The following is a 17,785-nucleotide window of genomic DNA, read 5'->3' on the forward strand; positions in this document are numbered from 1 at the left end:
ACTCCTGCTGAATGAGCAGCTCTCCTTGCCTTAACAAAGCCTGCTTTTTTTAGGCCACTGATCGTGTTCTTTTTCAGCTCAGGAACAAGGGCAGGACAGACATTATAAGTAATCTCATGTGCCAGAATAATAGCACCACCCATAAGAAGAAAAGGCAGAATCTTGGGAGCACTTGGGGTAATGCTTCTACCCCCACCTTCAGGATGCAGTGCAGCCCCCGAAAATGAATATGCTCCTCTGTTTGGACCTACCAGTCTTTCCCAAAGGGGTCTGTTAGTCCGAGCACACTGTAGTCTGGGAAGCGAAGCTGTCCTTCTCTTCTCGGGTGAGAGTTCTCAGAGCATCCATGGTTGTTGCTGTTGCTGCCTCGGAGGGGCAGCGAGGCTTGCCCAGGTTGGGCTGGCCCAACATTTTGGGGAGCAAATTGTGCCACTTGGGGCAAAATAACCCTGCCTGGCCCCTCCTGGATCTGCAGCCAGGGGGAACTGGAGCCCAGGGCCAGAACCGGTGCTCTCCCCAGCACTATAAAAAGCTGCCCTGTCCTGGCCCCATCCATACAAAAAGCCGCCCTGGCAAGTAGCTCAGGGCTACTCGCTCTCTGGAGCTTCTGGGGCTTGGCCACTTGGTACCTGGGGATGCTACCCCTTGTGCCAGCTGGACTGCTGCAGCACCATCCCAAATCCATTTCTAAACATACCCCCAAATCCATGTTTTTCCACAATTAGCACAAAAGACCACACACACTCCGAGAGAGAGAAAGAGAACAATCAGTTGGGCAGTGCTTTATTGGTATAGTTACAATGTTAAAGCAATGTGGAAGCCTACCAGTGTCTCTGTCATCATGATAAAATAAATTCTAAATACCTATATGTGCTGATGCGTACTTTTGGTTTTCTTCCCACGATGGTAGTGTGACGGGGGGATGTGGTGTGTGCAGGAAGGGGGTGGGAAAGGGTGTGGGGGAAGGTGGGTGCATGTGTGGGTAGGTGTGGGGCAATTGCTGGGGGGGACTGTGGGTGTGGGGGTCCTTGTGCAGGGGCTGCTCATGAGGGGTAGGTCCCCTGGCCCCCACAGGGTGCGGTCCCCCCCCAGCACCTCCCATCCAGGGCCCCAGCCCCCACGCCTACGGTCCCAGCTCCCCCTGGAGGGCCACAGCCCCTGCGCCCAGGATCCCAGCTCCCCCTGGAGGGCCCCAGCCCCGCTGCCCAGGGTCTCAGCTCCCCCTGGAGGGCCCCAGCCCCCCTGCCCAGGGCCCATAACTTACCTTTAGCAGCGGCAGTGGGAATGAGGCGCTCTGAGCCATGGCGGCAAGACCCGGCGCAGCACGTGGGGACAGTGCACCGGGCCCAGCCTGGCTGGGTGGCAGAGAGGGACCCCAAGGGTGGCAGGACTTGGCTGGGCAGGGATTGGGGGGGGGGAGTCCCCCCCATGGTCCCCTCCTCCAGCCCCCCCGAGCCCTTACTGACTTCACTGGAGCCGTGGTGCTGAACATGTGGCCTGGCCGGTTGCGTGTTTCAGCACCAGGGCGAGGGGCTAACCGTGGAGACGCTCTGGCAGCCAGAGCATCTCCCTGGAGGACCCCACCTCCGGCTGCCTCCGGGCACGGTCTGGGACTCTGCCCTGCCCCACCCCACTTTTTTTTTGGTTTTGTTTTGTTTAGGCCCTGGGATATGGGGTCTAATTTTCTCTCCGTGCTGCAAACTTGCAGCGTGGGGAACGTTTTTTCATTCCCACTCGTGCTTCTTGCCCTGCCTCAAAGGGGTTTGAGGTGGGGCAAGAGGCACACGCGCGCTGGTCTGGAAGCGCCCTATGGATGCCTGACGGAATACCTCTCATGCTGAGCAGGCCATTAACAGGGAGTGGGTTTGAAGTATGAAGCAGCATTGACCTTTTTCCAGAGGATCAGATTCTAAGAGTTTGGGAAATATCTTGGGCCATCTTCTTGAGTATGAGATAATGGAAAAGGAGATGGCACAGTTACTTTTTTGTTGCATCTGTAACACGTGTTTCAAAAGTCTGTCTGCTCCCGTCTTGTTCCTGTGCTTGGCTTGGGCAGGGATGGCTTCTGTTAAATGTAAAAAAAAGAACTAGGCTTATGAGAAACTGAAAGGCCTCAAGGTGCAACTGAGTGGTTTCTCAGGTGTACTTGGTTGATGTGAATAAAAAGCTGTCTTGAACAATGCCCTTAACCCAGTGGCTTCTACCCTCCTTTTCAGAAATGACACAAGAGACAGGGTAAAGAGAAGCACTTCAGACGGTCCAGCTGTAGTAATTTGCCCACGTGCTCCCCTTGTCTGCCAGCCTTCAGACCTGCCGTGTTGCCAGATAGCCAGTCTGCCCTGCATGTCTGTTTTCTCTTCCTTTCCTTTTGAAGACTTTAGGCGATTTCTTTATTGCGTAGGTTGTAATTGCCACAGATAAATGAGTAGTGGGGATCACATATCTCGTGTACGAGAGTCACTTCTACCATACAAGCCTTCCCTCCTGTCACTTCATAATGGGCTCGTTCTTCAGCATTTAAGACTTCCTTGTAACCAGCAACAAGGCCAAGTGCTTTTGATCTTTTTCTCTCTTGAGAGAGACATGGAGCAAGCTTAATAGGCTGGAGCAAGCGACCTCTTTTTGCTTTTTCAACGCTACCCAGCGCTTTGCCGGTGGTCAGAAAGGAGCAACAATACAGAACCAGCTCATAATAATTGCCCTACTTTGGCATGACTGGAATCTGGTTAAGGTGGGGAACAAAGGTGGTGGCAGTGGTTCAACTCTGACCGCACAACAGACTCTCTCTGCATCACCAGAATACCACTCAGCAGGTTGTGCTGATGCTCAAATTACTGGTTGTGCGTCTTCCTGGAACTCGCCTGGGTTTGTGGAGCTTGACTCCATCGTGCTCATGGCTCTGTTAGGATGGGGCAGTGGGGAGAGAAACAGGATGGTAGCTACCAAACAACACCCATTTTCTAGCACCAAAATGAGAAGTCCCACAGTAAAACCTGGATCTTTATGATCCTCCTTTGCTTTTCTTAAGAATGCAATATACTTAAAGTGCAGTAAGTTCCAACTATGGATAGCATTAAACCTGTATAAGAGCACTTATATTTCTGTCTTTCCCTCAATGTAAGGGTTATGCTGATGAGGCATCTTCATATCAGTACAGTGTTCATACCGGGAACTTATATAATGCATTCTATAGGGGTCTGTGCCTCAGGTAGGCTCATCATTTGTAAATGAATCCGTGCTAACGATCCCAAAAGTGGAAGCAAAGAGAGCAAGCTGGCAAGAGAGGAAGTGTCATACCAGCAGTTTGAGTCCTTTGTCAGACAGTTTTTATATGGGGGGAGGTCCCTGGGCAAACCTCATCTGTTGGTGCTGTCAAATGCCCGGAACTGGGAAGGCATTCTTGTCTGCTGCCCTGAACTGGAATTACTCTACCTCACGGCTTTGATAAGGACCGCAGCTCTGGCCTGCTCTGTAGCGTGGCAGAACATCCTATTACGATCCAGGAAACTAGAGATATTCTCAGAAGTAGAAAAAGTTTTTGACTTTGTGCAGTTGATAACAGCCGTTCTACATGTTCTGCTTACCTGCTCGGTCGTCATCGTGCTAACATAAAAGGGTGCCAGGCTGACCCTGCTAGGTGCTACACTCTCCCTCTCCGCCCCCAGCCCCGATCATGGCTATCTTACAGTCTAAAAGACACAAGCAGACAAAGGGTTGGTAATTGGGACACCAGCAGTTCAATGTAGTATTGAGCAAACTGAGTTCTGCTTAGTTCATTTCATGGGTTTAATTAGGGAATAATGGGGTCAGAAAGTGCACTTAGAGCTTATCACCTGTCCAACTCTGATCAAGCAGGTAGGTTTGTGTGTATCATGGCACAAGTCAATCATTTTCAGGGAGAGATTTGAGAAGGGATCAGCTGACAGCTTTACTGTCTGGACATCCCATTATAAATAGATGCCTTGAAGGACTGGTGAATATGCTTCTTCTGACTTGTAGGCTTATCCTCAAGTGGGAGCTACACTTGATACTGTCAGAGTGCATAGACTTGCTGCTCGAGCCATTAGAGCGCTCTTTGTCTTACCTGTCACTAAAGACAGCTGTCTTAATTGCAGTTGCATTTTATCTTTTCTTAACGAAGAAAAAAGGCACTCGTGCCAGGCATGCACCACGCTTCAGCTGGAGCTCGGAACATGACACGCAGCTTCCCAGTATTGCAGACCTCGTTTTCGTTCCGGAGTTCAGCACTGCTCTGTCAGAGGATCTGAGCTGCCTAAATATTGTTGCCTGCTTTTGAAAAATACCAGGCTTGTAGCTTTTGAGGACTGGTATAGAGATGTATATACTTATGCAAGCTATTTAAATGGACTGGGTAATGTATTAGACCTACACATGTGCTAGCCAAGAGGACAATACATTGTGGTGTGGGAGCTGTATTAAGGAATAAGACATCCATGGTGTCACCACATTGCGAATCCCGTTTAGAAACCTGTAGGGCTCTTACCTGCAGTTCACATGTGTTGTTCATAGCCCAGATGCCTTACTGTTGTATTTAAATCTTCTGCTCCTTTTGGAGGGCAGTCCTGGGATCTCTTTTCAGTTTCCTGGGGCTGGTATTGCTTTCTACACCCGTCTGCAGAGGTGGAAAAGCAGGCCCGCTCTATAGGCGCTCATTAGGGAGTTGCTTCTTCATGTTCACAGTTCCTGCCCATCATCTTGTTCTTGGTCTTCTACCTTAAGGATTGGAAGGTCTGGTTCACATACCTTCTTACCGAGTTAGCTTTCTTGGTTGACTAAGTAAGAACTAATTTGCCATGTTAATCCAAAGTCAGGAAGAAGGCAGGATAGAGGTGCACCTTATAGACTTACTATAGAGATGCATAAGATTGTGAGCCTGAGCTCACTTGATCAGGTGCTGAAAGCTCAGGCTCACAAAAGCTTATGCATCTCTGATGCAGTCAGTCTAAGGTGCATCTCTGCCCTGCCTTCTGCCCAGGAAAACAGTAATATTGGCATTTGAGTAGTTTCAGATTTAACCTACTGAAATGAATTAGATGCCTGCTATTTTCCAGGCTGTTCGTCTCAGGCAGACATTTTTTTTTTAAATCAGTTATGCTTCTTTTATGTTTTCAGGATTTTGTTTGAAACCCAAAATGTATATGACACAGACACGAATGCATAAGAACAATAAATGAAACACATGGAAACATTTTCCTTTTTTCCCCTCTCTCAAGAACTGAAATTGCGGGGTACAGTTTTGCAGTTGCATTCACAGCAAATGAATGTTTAAGAGGTTGTGGGATATACATCATTTGGTAATGATGAGTCATTGACCTCCCCTTTGCTCTCAACATGCTGATTCCTCTTGATACTGGCACAGGCCAAATCCTTCATTTCATTTCTCCCAGGATCAGACTTTCTGAAACTGAACAAACAACTTCACTGTCCAAGATGTGACAATAGGGAAACCACGCATTTAGAGTTTGTATTTAGAATTGGGACTTTGTACGAACCTGTTCTTGAATACACAAGGGATTGCTTATCTGCCCTCTCTGTTCATTGTCAGTGTCCCAAGACGGTTGTTTTCCTGAAATTAATTAGCTTTCCCATACTAATGACTGCAAACAGCAGCATAGGCTGCCTCTCTGAACCAGTTCACAGTAATTATACCATGTGGATGGGGCAGTATAGCATGTGGATTGTATAGGAGACATACGGAATATTCTCCAACATGTGTTAGTCAGTTTTGTGCAAATGAAGTAATGGTGGTTTGTGCCGCAAGGTGCAGGTTCCAGGGGCAGCTATAGCACCTGCTGGCGACTGCACTACCCTTGCCCCGGCTTGAGCTCTAGGGTGCCCTGCCCTCCTCACTTGGCTGCCTCACCTTGATGTGTTTAATTGAGAGGGAGGCTGCCTGCAGGTCCCAGAGTGAGCCCCAGCAGGTCCCTCCTGGACCCTGCTGGTCTCCGTTCTGCCCTTAAGCTGAGTGGGCACTCTTGGCCTGTCTGTGCCCCGGGGTTCCTGTAGCCTTAAGGGCCAATTAGTGGCTCTGACCATCCTTACACCATACCTGTGCCTCCCAGATGTTACTATGCAGTTGTTCTCTTCTCAGCCTCTGCTGCCTTTTTTTTTTTTTGCTGGCCCCTCCAGCTCTAGCCTGCTGTGCCAGAACGAGCTTCTGGGCTCCAGCCTGTCACCTCCTTGGATCCTGAGCCCCTTGACTCTGGTATCAGTCCTTCTTGGACATCCGTGGCTCGCTATGTGGGCCCCTGGCCCTGCCTCTGCCCGGCTCTGGGCACCGAGCCTCTGGTAGCTCTCTCCGCCCGGGCTCCTGGCTCGGTCTCCACCTGGCTCTGGCACTGAGCCTGCTTTAGCTTTCTTGGTTGCCACCTGCTTTCAGGCCAAAGCTCATTCAGTGTCCTGGGCCCTTAGCCTTTGGAGGGCTCAGGACACCTATGTGCTCTTAGGTGCAATTAGGACCTCCTCCGACCTCTCCTAGTCCCACACCCAAACCACTGGATTAAACCGGAACAGCGGGACGAGCATGCTGGCTGCAGCATAAATGAAACCTGTGCGGAGGCCAGACATCAGCAGCAGCTTACTGTCAGAGCAGCAGTACCCCGCCTGCCCCAGGTACATCCTCCTGATGGCTGGCCTGAAGCATCTTACGTGCTTGGGGACTCCAGGGATCAGCAGAGCCCTTTTCCTGCAGCCTGCTGGGTGGCGCTCCTGACCTGCTGTGGCCCTAGGCTTATATGCAGCCTGAGCTCTGCTTCTTCCGGCCAGGTGGTGCTCCCTGAGCGGGGGTTTCTGGTCAGGGCCCGAAGGCTGGTTTCCGTGGCAGCTTATCACTGCTGCTGCTGCACCGAGTAGGCTCTGCCCCACGGGCCTGTTCCCTTGCAGCCAGCTCCCCCCAGGCAGTGCTCCTAACTGGCCGCAGGCGCGCCCCTTCCCCGGCGGGCAGCTCCCTGCCTGGGCAGCAGCGTTTCTTTGCCGCTTGCCTTCTTGTAGCTAGCCCCTGTTCAGCTTTTGGGCTCTGCCTGCTGCCTTTTCTCTCATTAAAGTAACGGGAGTCCAAGACTCCCGGTTACAGTCTGTCAATCAGAACTGAAAATGAGAAACAAATGTTTAGGAAGGCAGAGATCAAAGAGCAGTTTAAATGTCTTCAGGGATTAATAAATCCACGATGACAGGCTGAATGTTAAATACTACCAGGAAGGAATTGTTAGATGAGCGGAAAAGCGTAAGTCCCATTTGGGACCGATCCTTTTTTTTGCCATGTAGCCTTGTGACAGGGTCCAGGTTTGAGTGTCTGGTGAAAGTCCACTTGAGGGCCAGACTAAAGTGAAAGATGAAAAGCCCCCTCTGGGAAGCGAGCGTAGACCAGCAAAGCCTCTGGCTGCATCTCCTGTAGGAAGCTGAGCAGTCGGTAATCTTCAAACAAGATAACATAAAGCAGCACTTCTCTCTAGAGCTCTCGGCACTCCGGCTGGTCAGCAAGCCCTCCTCTCAGGTTATGCCGAGGTGCCTCCAGCAGCTTCAGCTCGGGGGCATCCTGCCAGCCGACACCTTGGAAATCCCTAGTGGGCTTTGACCTCCAGGAAAACCTCCGTGGCCCTGCTGCCATACCCCTGTTATATACCTGTCCATGAGACACAGGAGGACCTGGCAAGGCTGTGGGTACAAAATGCTTGCACAGTCTTGTCAGCAGAAAAGTCTGCGTGCTTAAGATGTCTGGGGATGTAGCCCTCGCTTGCTGCCATGGTAGCTGTGGGGCTACGTCGGTTTGTTATCGCAACAAGTCTTGGCTAGCTGGGAAAAGCTATGTGGCCTTCCTCAAGATAAGAGTAAGGATGGCAGCTGATACTCATCGCCAGGAAGTATAGGGGAACATGCCTCTTAGCTCACTTCCTTTCGCAGCATTTATCATAGGAACTCCCTTTTTGTAACTGGCCTTGTGGGGTTTGCAGCGAGTCACGTGCCAGTCCAAGAGCGATGTTGCAGCCAGCATTACATGGATTACAATTATTAACAGATTTGCAATTTGCATCATTCTTGATAGCTACGGATGACGTGTCGCTGCTGAAGTGATGCACTTTATGAAGAGCTCATGAAATTTCAGTGCGTGAAATTCTCTGGGAGCACGAAGCGGAGAACACTCTTGCCCCCTCCTTATCAGTGGATGCTGTAGGTTGGGGCTAAGGCCACGCTGTGGGCTGCACCAGTGCAAGCCACGGGCCACCCTAGTGCACCATGCCCCTGCAGGGGTGGTCCTTCGCAAGCACCCTGGCCTCAACCTCGGCTCCCCAGCCACAAACTCCCCCAGCACTGGGAGCTGTGCCTGCTGCCTTGTTCCATGGGGCGGGGCAGGAAGTGGAAGCCAGAGGAGGGATGGGGAGACCAGAGACCCGGGCTACTGCTGCAGCTGGAGTCGTAGGGAGAGTGGTGCCCAGGTGCCCATCAGCCTAGAAATCCCAGAGGCAACAGTAATCATGGAGAGAGAGATGTCCTTCTGGCGGATGTAAAACAAACACTGCAGCGCAAGACAAAGACGCAGTACAGGCCATTCTGCAAGGATTATTTTGTGACTCCATTTTGCACAGAGAGGCACACAGCACTTCTTCCCAGTTTACTCAGATCTCCCCATGCTGCCAGGCATACTTTTGGTGGTGGGAGAAGTGCCGGTGTTCAGGGAGGAATCTCTGAATTTGAGGCATCCACGTTTATTGCTTCTGGCTCTGCGCGGGGAGCTACCTTCCCCTTTTAGGAGGCTACCCTTGGGATGAGATCCATTCTGAAAGGTGCTTTCCTTTCCAAGACCTATTTTGTCTGCTGATCATTTCCCAGTTTGCAAAAGATTATAGTGCTGATTTGGCCTTATATAGTTATTTCCTGTTATTAGAAACATTTCCCTGGGCTCTTGCTGGGGGAGTAGCAGAGGGAAATCCTGTTTCCTACATCTAAAATGCAGGGATGGCTGCGCTTTTCTCACACTCCGTAGCCAGTATCCATGGGGCAGGGAGGCTGTGTCTTCTAGTCTCAGAGTCTACATAAAATAGGTTTTTCCAGAAAGCTGGCGTTCCTGTTTTTGTTCCCGCAAGGTTTTCCCATGTAGTTGGCAATGCTGAGATATACCGTTTACTCTGTCTTTCTCGCTCCGCTATCTTGTCTCTGGGTGTGCACGTTCCTAATGCTTTGCCTGTGCAAGTGAATGATTGTATCGGCCTTTGGAGCGAGGAGAAGCTTGATAATGAGGAAGGAGTGGGGTCTGCTCTGGGAGTGCGCAGTGTGCTTTTAGAGAAGAGATTGCCTGCTGGGAGCATTGAGATACGCACAGACCTTGGACGCTTAACTTTTCCTGTGAAAACATTTTTTCCCCTTAAAAGGAAGATGTGGCTCCTGCTACTGGGAGAGACTGTTTGCGAAAGCAGTCATGAGGAATGCGTACCAGCTGAACTGAGTCAGACTGTTTGCTTTAATGGCTCGTTGAAATCCTTCTAGTTCTTGTCTCAGACTGCACGAGAGCTTCCCAAACTGCTTGCACAAACTCAAGGCAAAAGAGCACACTAAACTGTTTTTATTATTGGGAGCGAATGCAACTGAAGGATTCAAAATAAATGGGCAAATGGGGTATTTCTGTCAAGTTCTCTTACCAGGCAGCTGATGTAGGCTGGTAGCAATTACCAGAGCTCGGGGCATGCGGGTGGGGGCCCTGGGACAGCCACATCCACGGTGGTGACTGACGGCACGTGGAATGCACGGGCTGCTTTCATGTGGGACGAAGGGAATTTTAAAGGTGTGGAGCTTGTTCTGAGGCCATCATTAGCGGCAGCTATGCAATTCCTGATTCACTGATTGAGTAGAAAACAAGAATGCATGCAGAGTTCTTCGGCTTATTAAGCCGTTCTGGTTTCTGTATTCACCCAAGTGAACAGGGAGGCTATTTCTGTATATGTGCCATAGCCAGAGTTAAATACCAGTTCTTCTGCTTCTCCAGACTAATCCAAGTCTTCTGTATGGGACCTGCCACATGCATATCTACACAGTGAATCTCGTTAAACAAGTCCAAGCAAAGGTGTCTCTCTCTCCTCCAGCTCCAGAACTTTTGGGTTATGCATATTTACTTCTGGAAGAGCTGGATGATGAAACCTGCATCCTCGCTGTTGAAACCGCGTGGATGCTGCCACTCTCAGCCATTTAAAAAAATAATTTGATTTTTGGCTTCTGGCTTTTAAACATTAGGTTACAAAGGTATCACATTTTCAGGTTTTTTTTCTCTGCAACCTTGAAAGCTGATTCTCCTAATGACAGGACTTCCAAGAGCTGGTACTTTAAGACTAGCAATGATATCATGAGGGTCCCGACAAACCAAAGGAACGGGCAATGTTGGGTCTTCCTTTATATTGCAGATGTACTGGGCCTTGGCTTTTGGTCTGATTTTCTTAAGCAAGTAATTTCATAACTAGAGTCTATTGGCTGAGAAATGGCGTGTCCCCAGGGCCATACAGCCTGAACCCATGCTCTCCCTCTGCATGGTTCCTATGAGGCGGACGTTTTTCACAGGTTATTGTCAGCTGCAGCGGTCCCTCACGATCGAGGAGGATCGCTCCCGTGGGTCGAGTAGAGCTGCAGATGAGTCCGTGGATGGCTGTCCTAGAAGGCCTGTCCCAGAGCCACGCTCTCTGGCAGACACCACAGGTGGTGGTTAGAGGGAGGCTCGGACCCTGGATTTCTCGGTTTTGTTTGCTTCCCTTCCTTTTCTGTCGTTGTTCTGCCTCCAGGGCGAGACGGTGTTCCCCAAAGGAAGGTGTACCTTCTGTCGCAAGGGGTCTCCATGTAGCCCTGCCCCAGGCTAGTTTTCCCCAAACTGTGATGTCAATCCCACACTCAGTGTTTGTTTTCAGGGTGTCCTAGCTTGTGTGGGAGAGGCTGGTGTGGATGGCATCTGCCCAGAGGTTGACACGTTATTGTGGGATGTGTGTGTTCTCTTCGACCAGGCAACAGGATCTGCAGAGAAAAACCCCCACACAAGAACGTGCAACACCGGGGCTCCCCTGCATGCAGCCTTGTAGACCTGTGAGCCTCTTGGAGCAGGGCTGGCAGGAGGAGTTTCCTGTCCCCTTGCTTGCAATGTGCATTTGTGCAGGGAATCAGTTGGTTATCAGCAGTGAGCAGATCTGTCCCAGGGCTCTCTCTTCCCAGGCTGCAGTGAGTCACTCCTTGTTGGAGGAGTGGAAAACCTGATTTGCATCTCTGCTGTGTAGGAGCAGTGGAACTAGTTAGCCATCCCTAGCATGAGGCACAGGTTGGCACTGACCTTAGCATAGCTGGAATGGAAGGCTTGCTCGTATCGCTTTGGAGCCACGTCACGCAGGAAGCAATGTTTTAGACAAATCCTGTCTGTCTGGCGTTCCTGACCTGTTCCCATGTGCCTCCTGTTGGTGCTGTCCTAACTCAGTTAGCAGGAAAGCAGAGCACGCTCCTCCCCGCAAGAGCTGGCCGTCTTTTGGGTATCGAGAGTGAAGAGTCTGAAAAAGTTCCTTTGTACAAAAATGCTGAGATGCTCTTGGAGAACTTTTTGGCAGAAGCTTGTCAACAAGGATATTATTCTATGGCAACGTGGCTCCTACTTCCTGCTGTAGTTTAATCCCTGCCCTGCCAGCTTTCTCTCTGCATGCCTGTTGTTTGGTTCGTGGTTGTAGCGTCCTCTTCTCTGTGCATTAGGTGCTGTAAGATTGATATATGTTGCATTACATTTTGTGTGTGGTTTGGAGCCTTACACTAGAGCAAGTGTAACGCTAGAGACAGAAGACCTCAAACCTTACAGAGGTCCCCATTTAGTTCAGTGCAGGGAGGTGGTTCTTACACTTGTATGCATCTGCGGTGGTCTGTTCTGGACTCTTCCCAGTTCATTAACATTCCTGTTAGCACCTCACGCCGGTTCTTTCAAAGGTGGAGAGGGAATGGTAGGCAGGCAGCGGTGAATGTGGTGTGCCAGTGTCCTGGGTGCTGCTCATGTGGAGAGAGAGAAGTACTCTCTGCCTGCAGAGACTTGCGGTTTCGGCCAGGGCTGTCCAGCTGGCGGCCTGCAGGCTGCTCATGGCATGCAAGGGGTTAATTTGCAGCCCCTGGGGCTGCTTCCCCCTCATCACTGGCTGCAGCAGGTTTTCTGGGCTGCTTCACCCTGGGACAAGGCGGGGCTGTCTGTAGTGCTGGGGGAGCCTGGGGTCTGGGCTCCTGCACCCACACACTGCATCAGAGAGCAGGGGTGGGGGTCATGGCTTGCAGCCTGTGTGCTGTTTGGCCCCTGCCCATGGAGAAGTTAGACAGGTCTGTGCCAAGGTATACATGTTGATAGTGAGGGTGTGAAAACGCCCCTGACCCAGAGCTGATTCCAGGTAAGGCAGAGCTCGTGCAGGCTTCCAGCAAGCCATTTTGTCAGTCTTGGAGCTAAGATCATGGATTAAGAGAGGAGTCTGAAGTAGAATAAGCACCAGGTAAGAAACTGTCAGCTGCTGATCTTTGGGATGCTTTTCAGGCTCCTCCCATTGTGGTAAGTAGGTGGAGCCTACAGAAGGTTGTGCTTCTCTGAATTAGTCCAGGGGTGGGCAGTTGTTTTGGCCTGAGGGCCACATAGGGAGGTTGGATGAGTCCTGGGTCAGCACTCCCGCACAGCAACTCCCCATGGGGTTTTGGGTGGGTGGGGAGCAGTGTTTAGGAGTGGGGCAGGTGGGTGAGGCTAGGATCATGGGGCTGGGGTGCAGGGCAGTGACAGCTCAGAGCTGGGGTCCAGGACGAGCTGCAGTCTGCTGCCTGTATGCCCCTACCCTCCAGGGGAGGTGTGTGGGGGGGTCCCAGGAGCCAGCCAGGTGAGGGAGGAGGGGGGGGCAGGGAGCACGTGCAACAGAGCTGGCCCAGGCGTGTGGCTGCCCCCCCGGCGCTCTGCCTGGGGCTGAGCCCTGCTCGCTCCCACCCAGGGCAGCCCACGCCACACTGCCAGCCATGCCCACTGGCCTGGTCCCAGCCTCAGCCTATTTAGGTCATAACCACAAGATCAGACATTTGATCACAATTTTCTTTTCTTTTTCTTCTTTTTAATATCAGAGAAAGTAAAACATTGCTCTGATTGTGGTTTAGCTCACTGTTTTGGTGCTCTGTACGTGCCTAGGAAAGATTATGAGAATTATAGAAGAATAACGTTATTATATCAACATCCCATAGATTGCTGCTCTGCTCCTACAGGTGCCTCTTTTTTTTTTTCTTCAGCTTCTGTCCTAGAAGCTTGCTTTTAAAACTGGAGACCTTTCCCAAATAAGGCTGCAGGACTTAGTTTTAATCTTTTCTCATGGCCTTGCTCCCTTTTATACAGTGACAGTACCTGTTCGATAAGGCAGAGAAAGTGGGTTGCTGTCTAATGCTCGTGACTTCCATGGGCATGCATTTCTACATTATTGTGAGCTCAGTTTTCTTGGAGTGACTGGTTATACCTTGTCTTGAAGCTGTTTATGTAATGTAGGCTTATTATCCATGGTGGTCCTCCTCAGATGACCCCTTTTACCATATGACCCCTTTGTTAGCTACAAAGGTCTCTTCTGGGATAACTTTATGCAAAGGTGTGACAAAATACAAAGCAGAGGAGTTTTTAGACATGTTGTACTTGCTCTTCCTGGCTGGCTGTTGTTGAACAATGCTCAAACAACTAGAAGCAAATACCCACTTTGTGCAAGTTTTCCAAATATCTATCAGCTGTACAGAAACATTGAAAATGCTGGTTTGGGTTTGTGCCACTGTCCAAACAGGCACTGCTTTCAAAAAGCTGCTTGGTAAGTCCTGATAGATAGGGCAGACGCACATTGTCTCATGACTGTTTCCAGTTGCAAGAGAACACAATGCATTTGTTCCATCTAATCTCTAGTATGTTTTTTTAATGATCCAAGTATGAACAGTGCCTGGCACTTTGGCTGATCCCATAGCCTTAATCTGCCTTGCTCTCAATCTAGTGGCCCAGGTGGAGCTGATTCACTTCAGGAGTCTGCTTGGCCTCCAGCACAGCGCTTGTGGGGAGGAAGGCAGGGTGGGGGCTTACTCCCTCCCACAATGAAATGTCTGGAAGTTACCTGGAAGCCCCTGTTGGCAGCAGTCCTACAGTATCTGGAGCAAGTGTCAGGTGTCCCATCTGCACTGGTGCATTCCTGGCTTTGGGGAGCCCCAGGCGAGATGCGTCAATACGATTCTGGCACGACACGTGGCTGGGGAGCTGTGCAAAGCCCCTGCAAAGACAGACAAGACGGCTGTCTCTTGCAGCCATCCCTTTGATCTGCTGGGACCATGATGGAAGCTGCAGCTTCAGATAGGGGAGCCCCTGCTGTGGCCATGCAGGTCAGAGGGAGTTGGAGTTTGCTTCAGTGTAGCCCCCTTGCTCTTGCTCCAGTTTGTAGCTGCCTTTCTGAAGGCAAAATTTGTCACAGTAGAGCCTGTCTGTCTTCTCTCCTTCCCTTCTTCCTTTTGTTCTTCCTGGCTTTTTCCTCCTTTCCTGTGGTTTTGAGTTGCAGGCTCTGGCCCAGGGTTTCCTGCTTCTTTGATTCCTCTTCTTTCCATTTCTGCCTGTCATTAGACAGCTCGGGCTCCCCACTCAGACAGCTGGCTGCGTTTATCTTGGGTTTCAGCACTCAGTCTGTGCGTCTGTCTCTCTCATTTTGCTATTTAGAAGGGGAGGAGAATTTCTCTCGCTCTCCTCATTTGTAAAACACCCTCTCGAGAAGGCTCCAGTAGGAGCTGAGTAGGCGGGAGGGCGTGAGTCCTGACTGTGCCAAAAATGTCATAAAAAAAGCAGCTGACAGAAGAGAGAATTTGTCCTCAGACTTTGCTTTAAGAAGCAGCAGAACTGGGTCTCTGAAAGTGCTGTGGGAGCAGGAAAAGGGCAGAAATGAAGTTCAGGGCCGTGGTAAGATTTTTAACTCTTTTGTTCTTCTGCAGTCCATTCAGCCTGGGGGTGTTTCAGACAGAACGTCTTATAGAAAACTCCTGCTTGAGATGTGGGGTGGGGTGGGGTGGGGTTGTTTGAAGGGGTGGTGAGGATGAGTTGCACGGAGGGTTGGAAGAGACTAGGGCTGGTCTGTACCGGAGCGGGGGGAAGTGGAGCACTGCCAGGGTGGGAAGAGGCACGTGTGTCCTCTGTGTTCAGGGGAGTGCTTTCTGTGTGTTCCTTAGCGACTTGGGCCTTATCTCTGCCAGGCACCATGTCAAGGATAGAAAACGCTTTTTTATGGCCTGTTTCCACCCTGCTCCCTAAGGGTGTGTCTACGGTAGGACAGCTTGTAGCCAGGAAGTCTGCATGGGTTTTGTGGACGTTTCAGAGAAGGGTAACAAGAACGATCTAGGAAAAATACCAAGTCTGAAAATGGAAAGTATAATACCAAGTCTGAAAAGCCTGGCGTGGTTACCTAGCAGGGAGACAACTAGGAGAGAACATAACAGCGCATACAATAGGCTAGAGAAAGCATGGTGGGGATTCCTGTCCGCTCCATCTCCTAGCCCAAGAACAAGAGGATATGCAGTTAATTTCAAGGTTGGCAAACCGAGGCAAGGAAATGCATGTTTGCCTAGTGCATAATTAGACAAGAGAACTCCACTGAGGCTGAAACGCATCAAACTCCAACAAGGAGATTCATAGATGTTAAATGGGCATGTGTATGTGCAAGAATGTCCAAAGCTTATACTTAAGGTTGGTTACCAAGCTCTTGTTGAAACCCAGAGGCGTAAGGTTGCGAACTGTCAGGGATTCAGAGGAGGCCTAGTTTGGAGGCAGATTATCCCATACCTGCTACGGCGGAAGTCTCTTGCACTGTCCTTTGCAAGATCTGCTTGAAACAGAAGACCGGAGTAGGGGGGCGCAGGTCTTCTCCAGAATGCCCCTCTGTATTATTTTAGACACAGGGTATTCTCGTTAGTGGGAGATTGCTGGTGTGCTAACAGCTTGCTGGGGTCCTTTGACCCTAGCTGACTTCCTGCCCCTGGGGCAGGGGGCTGGACTCGATGATCTTCAAGGCCCCTTCCAGCCCTAACGTCTATGAAATCTGTGAACATCAGCTAACGCTAACAGCGTGGGCTTTAACATATGATAATTCTGCCTGAGTCTTATCACCTCTAGAGCTTACCTTATTGGCAGCACCAACACAAGTGCCCTGCTTACTGTAGCAGATTGCTGATGTCCCTCTTTCTTCCCATCTACAGGCAAGGCCTCTGAGACCACGGGGCGCTTTCAGGAAGGTGCATCATCTCCTAAGAGCCCAAGAGGCTTAGTAAAGGCGTCCTCCACGGTGGATGCAGGGGGCTGTGTTCTCAGAGTGCAGCTCGTAGCAGGAAATGAGCAGCTGATCCTGGCTGGTTTAGTGCTTGTCAGGCTGTTGTCTGATGCTCCCTCTAAGAAAGAGAGGGTGTAGAAGAGTCTTTTGTGCTCACTCGGAGGCATGCTGGGATGCTGGCTCTGCCTGGACTAGGTTGTTTTCTGAAGCCCATCATGACATCAGATTGTTCAGAGGGACGTGGGGATTAGGTGGTGTCCAGCTACGAGAAGGTGCTGGTTAGATGTGGGGCCCCAGGGGCACGAGCTAATGGTAGCAACGAGGGAAGAGGCAGTGGTGTCGAGAGAGAAATACAGCAGCACTTCGGAGCGGGCAGCAGAGCTGGGGCTGTAGCACTAGTGGTGATTTGAGGCAGGCTTGGAGGGGGGCTGGTGGCCACAGTGATCCAAGTGGGTGATCGGTGCATGGCCTGCCTGTCTTGCTTTCATATACTGTACCCTCTCTGCCTGACTTTGAAGTCCACAAAAAATCTTGTGTAACCATCTATAAACTTGTCATGGGACCCAAGACTCATGACCTAAGTTCATATGTAATGCCCTCATGGATGCCCAAACCAGCAGCACATAGTAAAAACAACAACAGCAACAGCAACAACAGCAGGCCTGGACAGTTGTGCTACCTACTCAGCAAAAAAATGCCCACTCCCTAAATGCAAACATCCAGGATGCTGCCCTTGCAGCCTCACTGATCTTTCTGCTTGCTTCATTTTTTTTACTGCTGTTTTATATTTAGCTTGCTCACTGTCTTTTGACTCCCCTCTTAAAACTTCTTGTTCTTTCCATTTCTGAGCTCTTTGCCAGACTTGTCTAGTTCCTGCTTGCTTTCAAACAAAGAAAACAAAATCAGCAACGTGGTTACAAAGCATAGAAACAAGTATGGCATCTGCTTTTTTCTTTTTATATAAGCAGTATTGCCTTCCCTTTGCTTCTGGTCTGTCATTATTAGTTAACTCATTTAGCTTGTGAACTTGTTGAGGTGGAATTCTTGCAGTCTTCAAACCTCAAAGTCCCAAACATTTGACACTGTATAAATGGTAATAATGGGTCGCAATAACTGCGACTTTATTTACCAAAAATACGAAATTCCTTTCTTTATGCTTGCAGTCTTATCTGCTTCCTGCCGCATCCCTTCATTTCTATCTGCAACACACCCGGCACGATTCCTTTTCCACTTTGCACTGACGGCAGTTAAAGGAATATGAAGCGCAAGTGGCAAAGACAGGTTCCACGTCTCCAGCTTGAAAAAGAAAAGCTGCTGGCGGGGAGGTTACAGAAAACTTTGCTAAGGCAAAATAAGTCTTTTTTCCTTTAGCCAGTCACTTGTATTTCTAAAGTGCTCGTTATTTAATGGTTTAAATATGGAACGTCCTTTGTTTGTTTTTAAAGGAGTTGGCTAAGGGAGCGGCATTCATCTGCCTCAAC

At 50.1% G+C, this 17,785-nt stretch overlaps 1 protein-coding gene across 3 annotated transcripts in view; it reads left to right on the top strand.

The window, feature by feature from the left end:
• Positions 1 to 17,785, top strand: part of MYO1C (myosin IC) — an 86,356-nt gene that overhangs the window by 24,842 nt on the left and 43,729 nt on the right. Inside the window, exon 1 of one of the 3 annotated variants that reach the window (XM_014524297.2) lies at positions 14,793 to 14,944. The exons of the other annotated variants lie outside the window; for them this stretch is intronic. Coding sequence (XP_014379783.1) covers positions 14,927 to 14,944 — 18 coding nt within the window. The 5' untranslated portion in view covers positions 14,793 to 14,926. Of the gene's footprint in view, positions 1 to 14,792; positions 14,945 to 17,785 lie in introns of those variants that run through there. 3 annotated transcript variants of the gene reach the window in all.

Source organism: Alligator sinensis, unplaced genomic scaffold (genome assembly GCF_000455745.1).
Source record: "Alligator sinensis unplaced genomic scaffold, ASM45574v1 scaffold1244_1, whole genome shotgun sequence".
In the NCBI taxonomy this organism is placed as follows: Eukaryota; Metazoa; Chordata; order Crocodylia; family Alligatoridae; genus Alligator; species Alligator sinensis.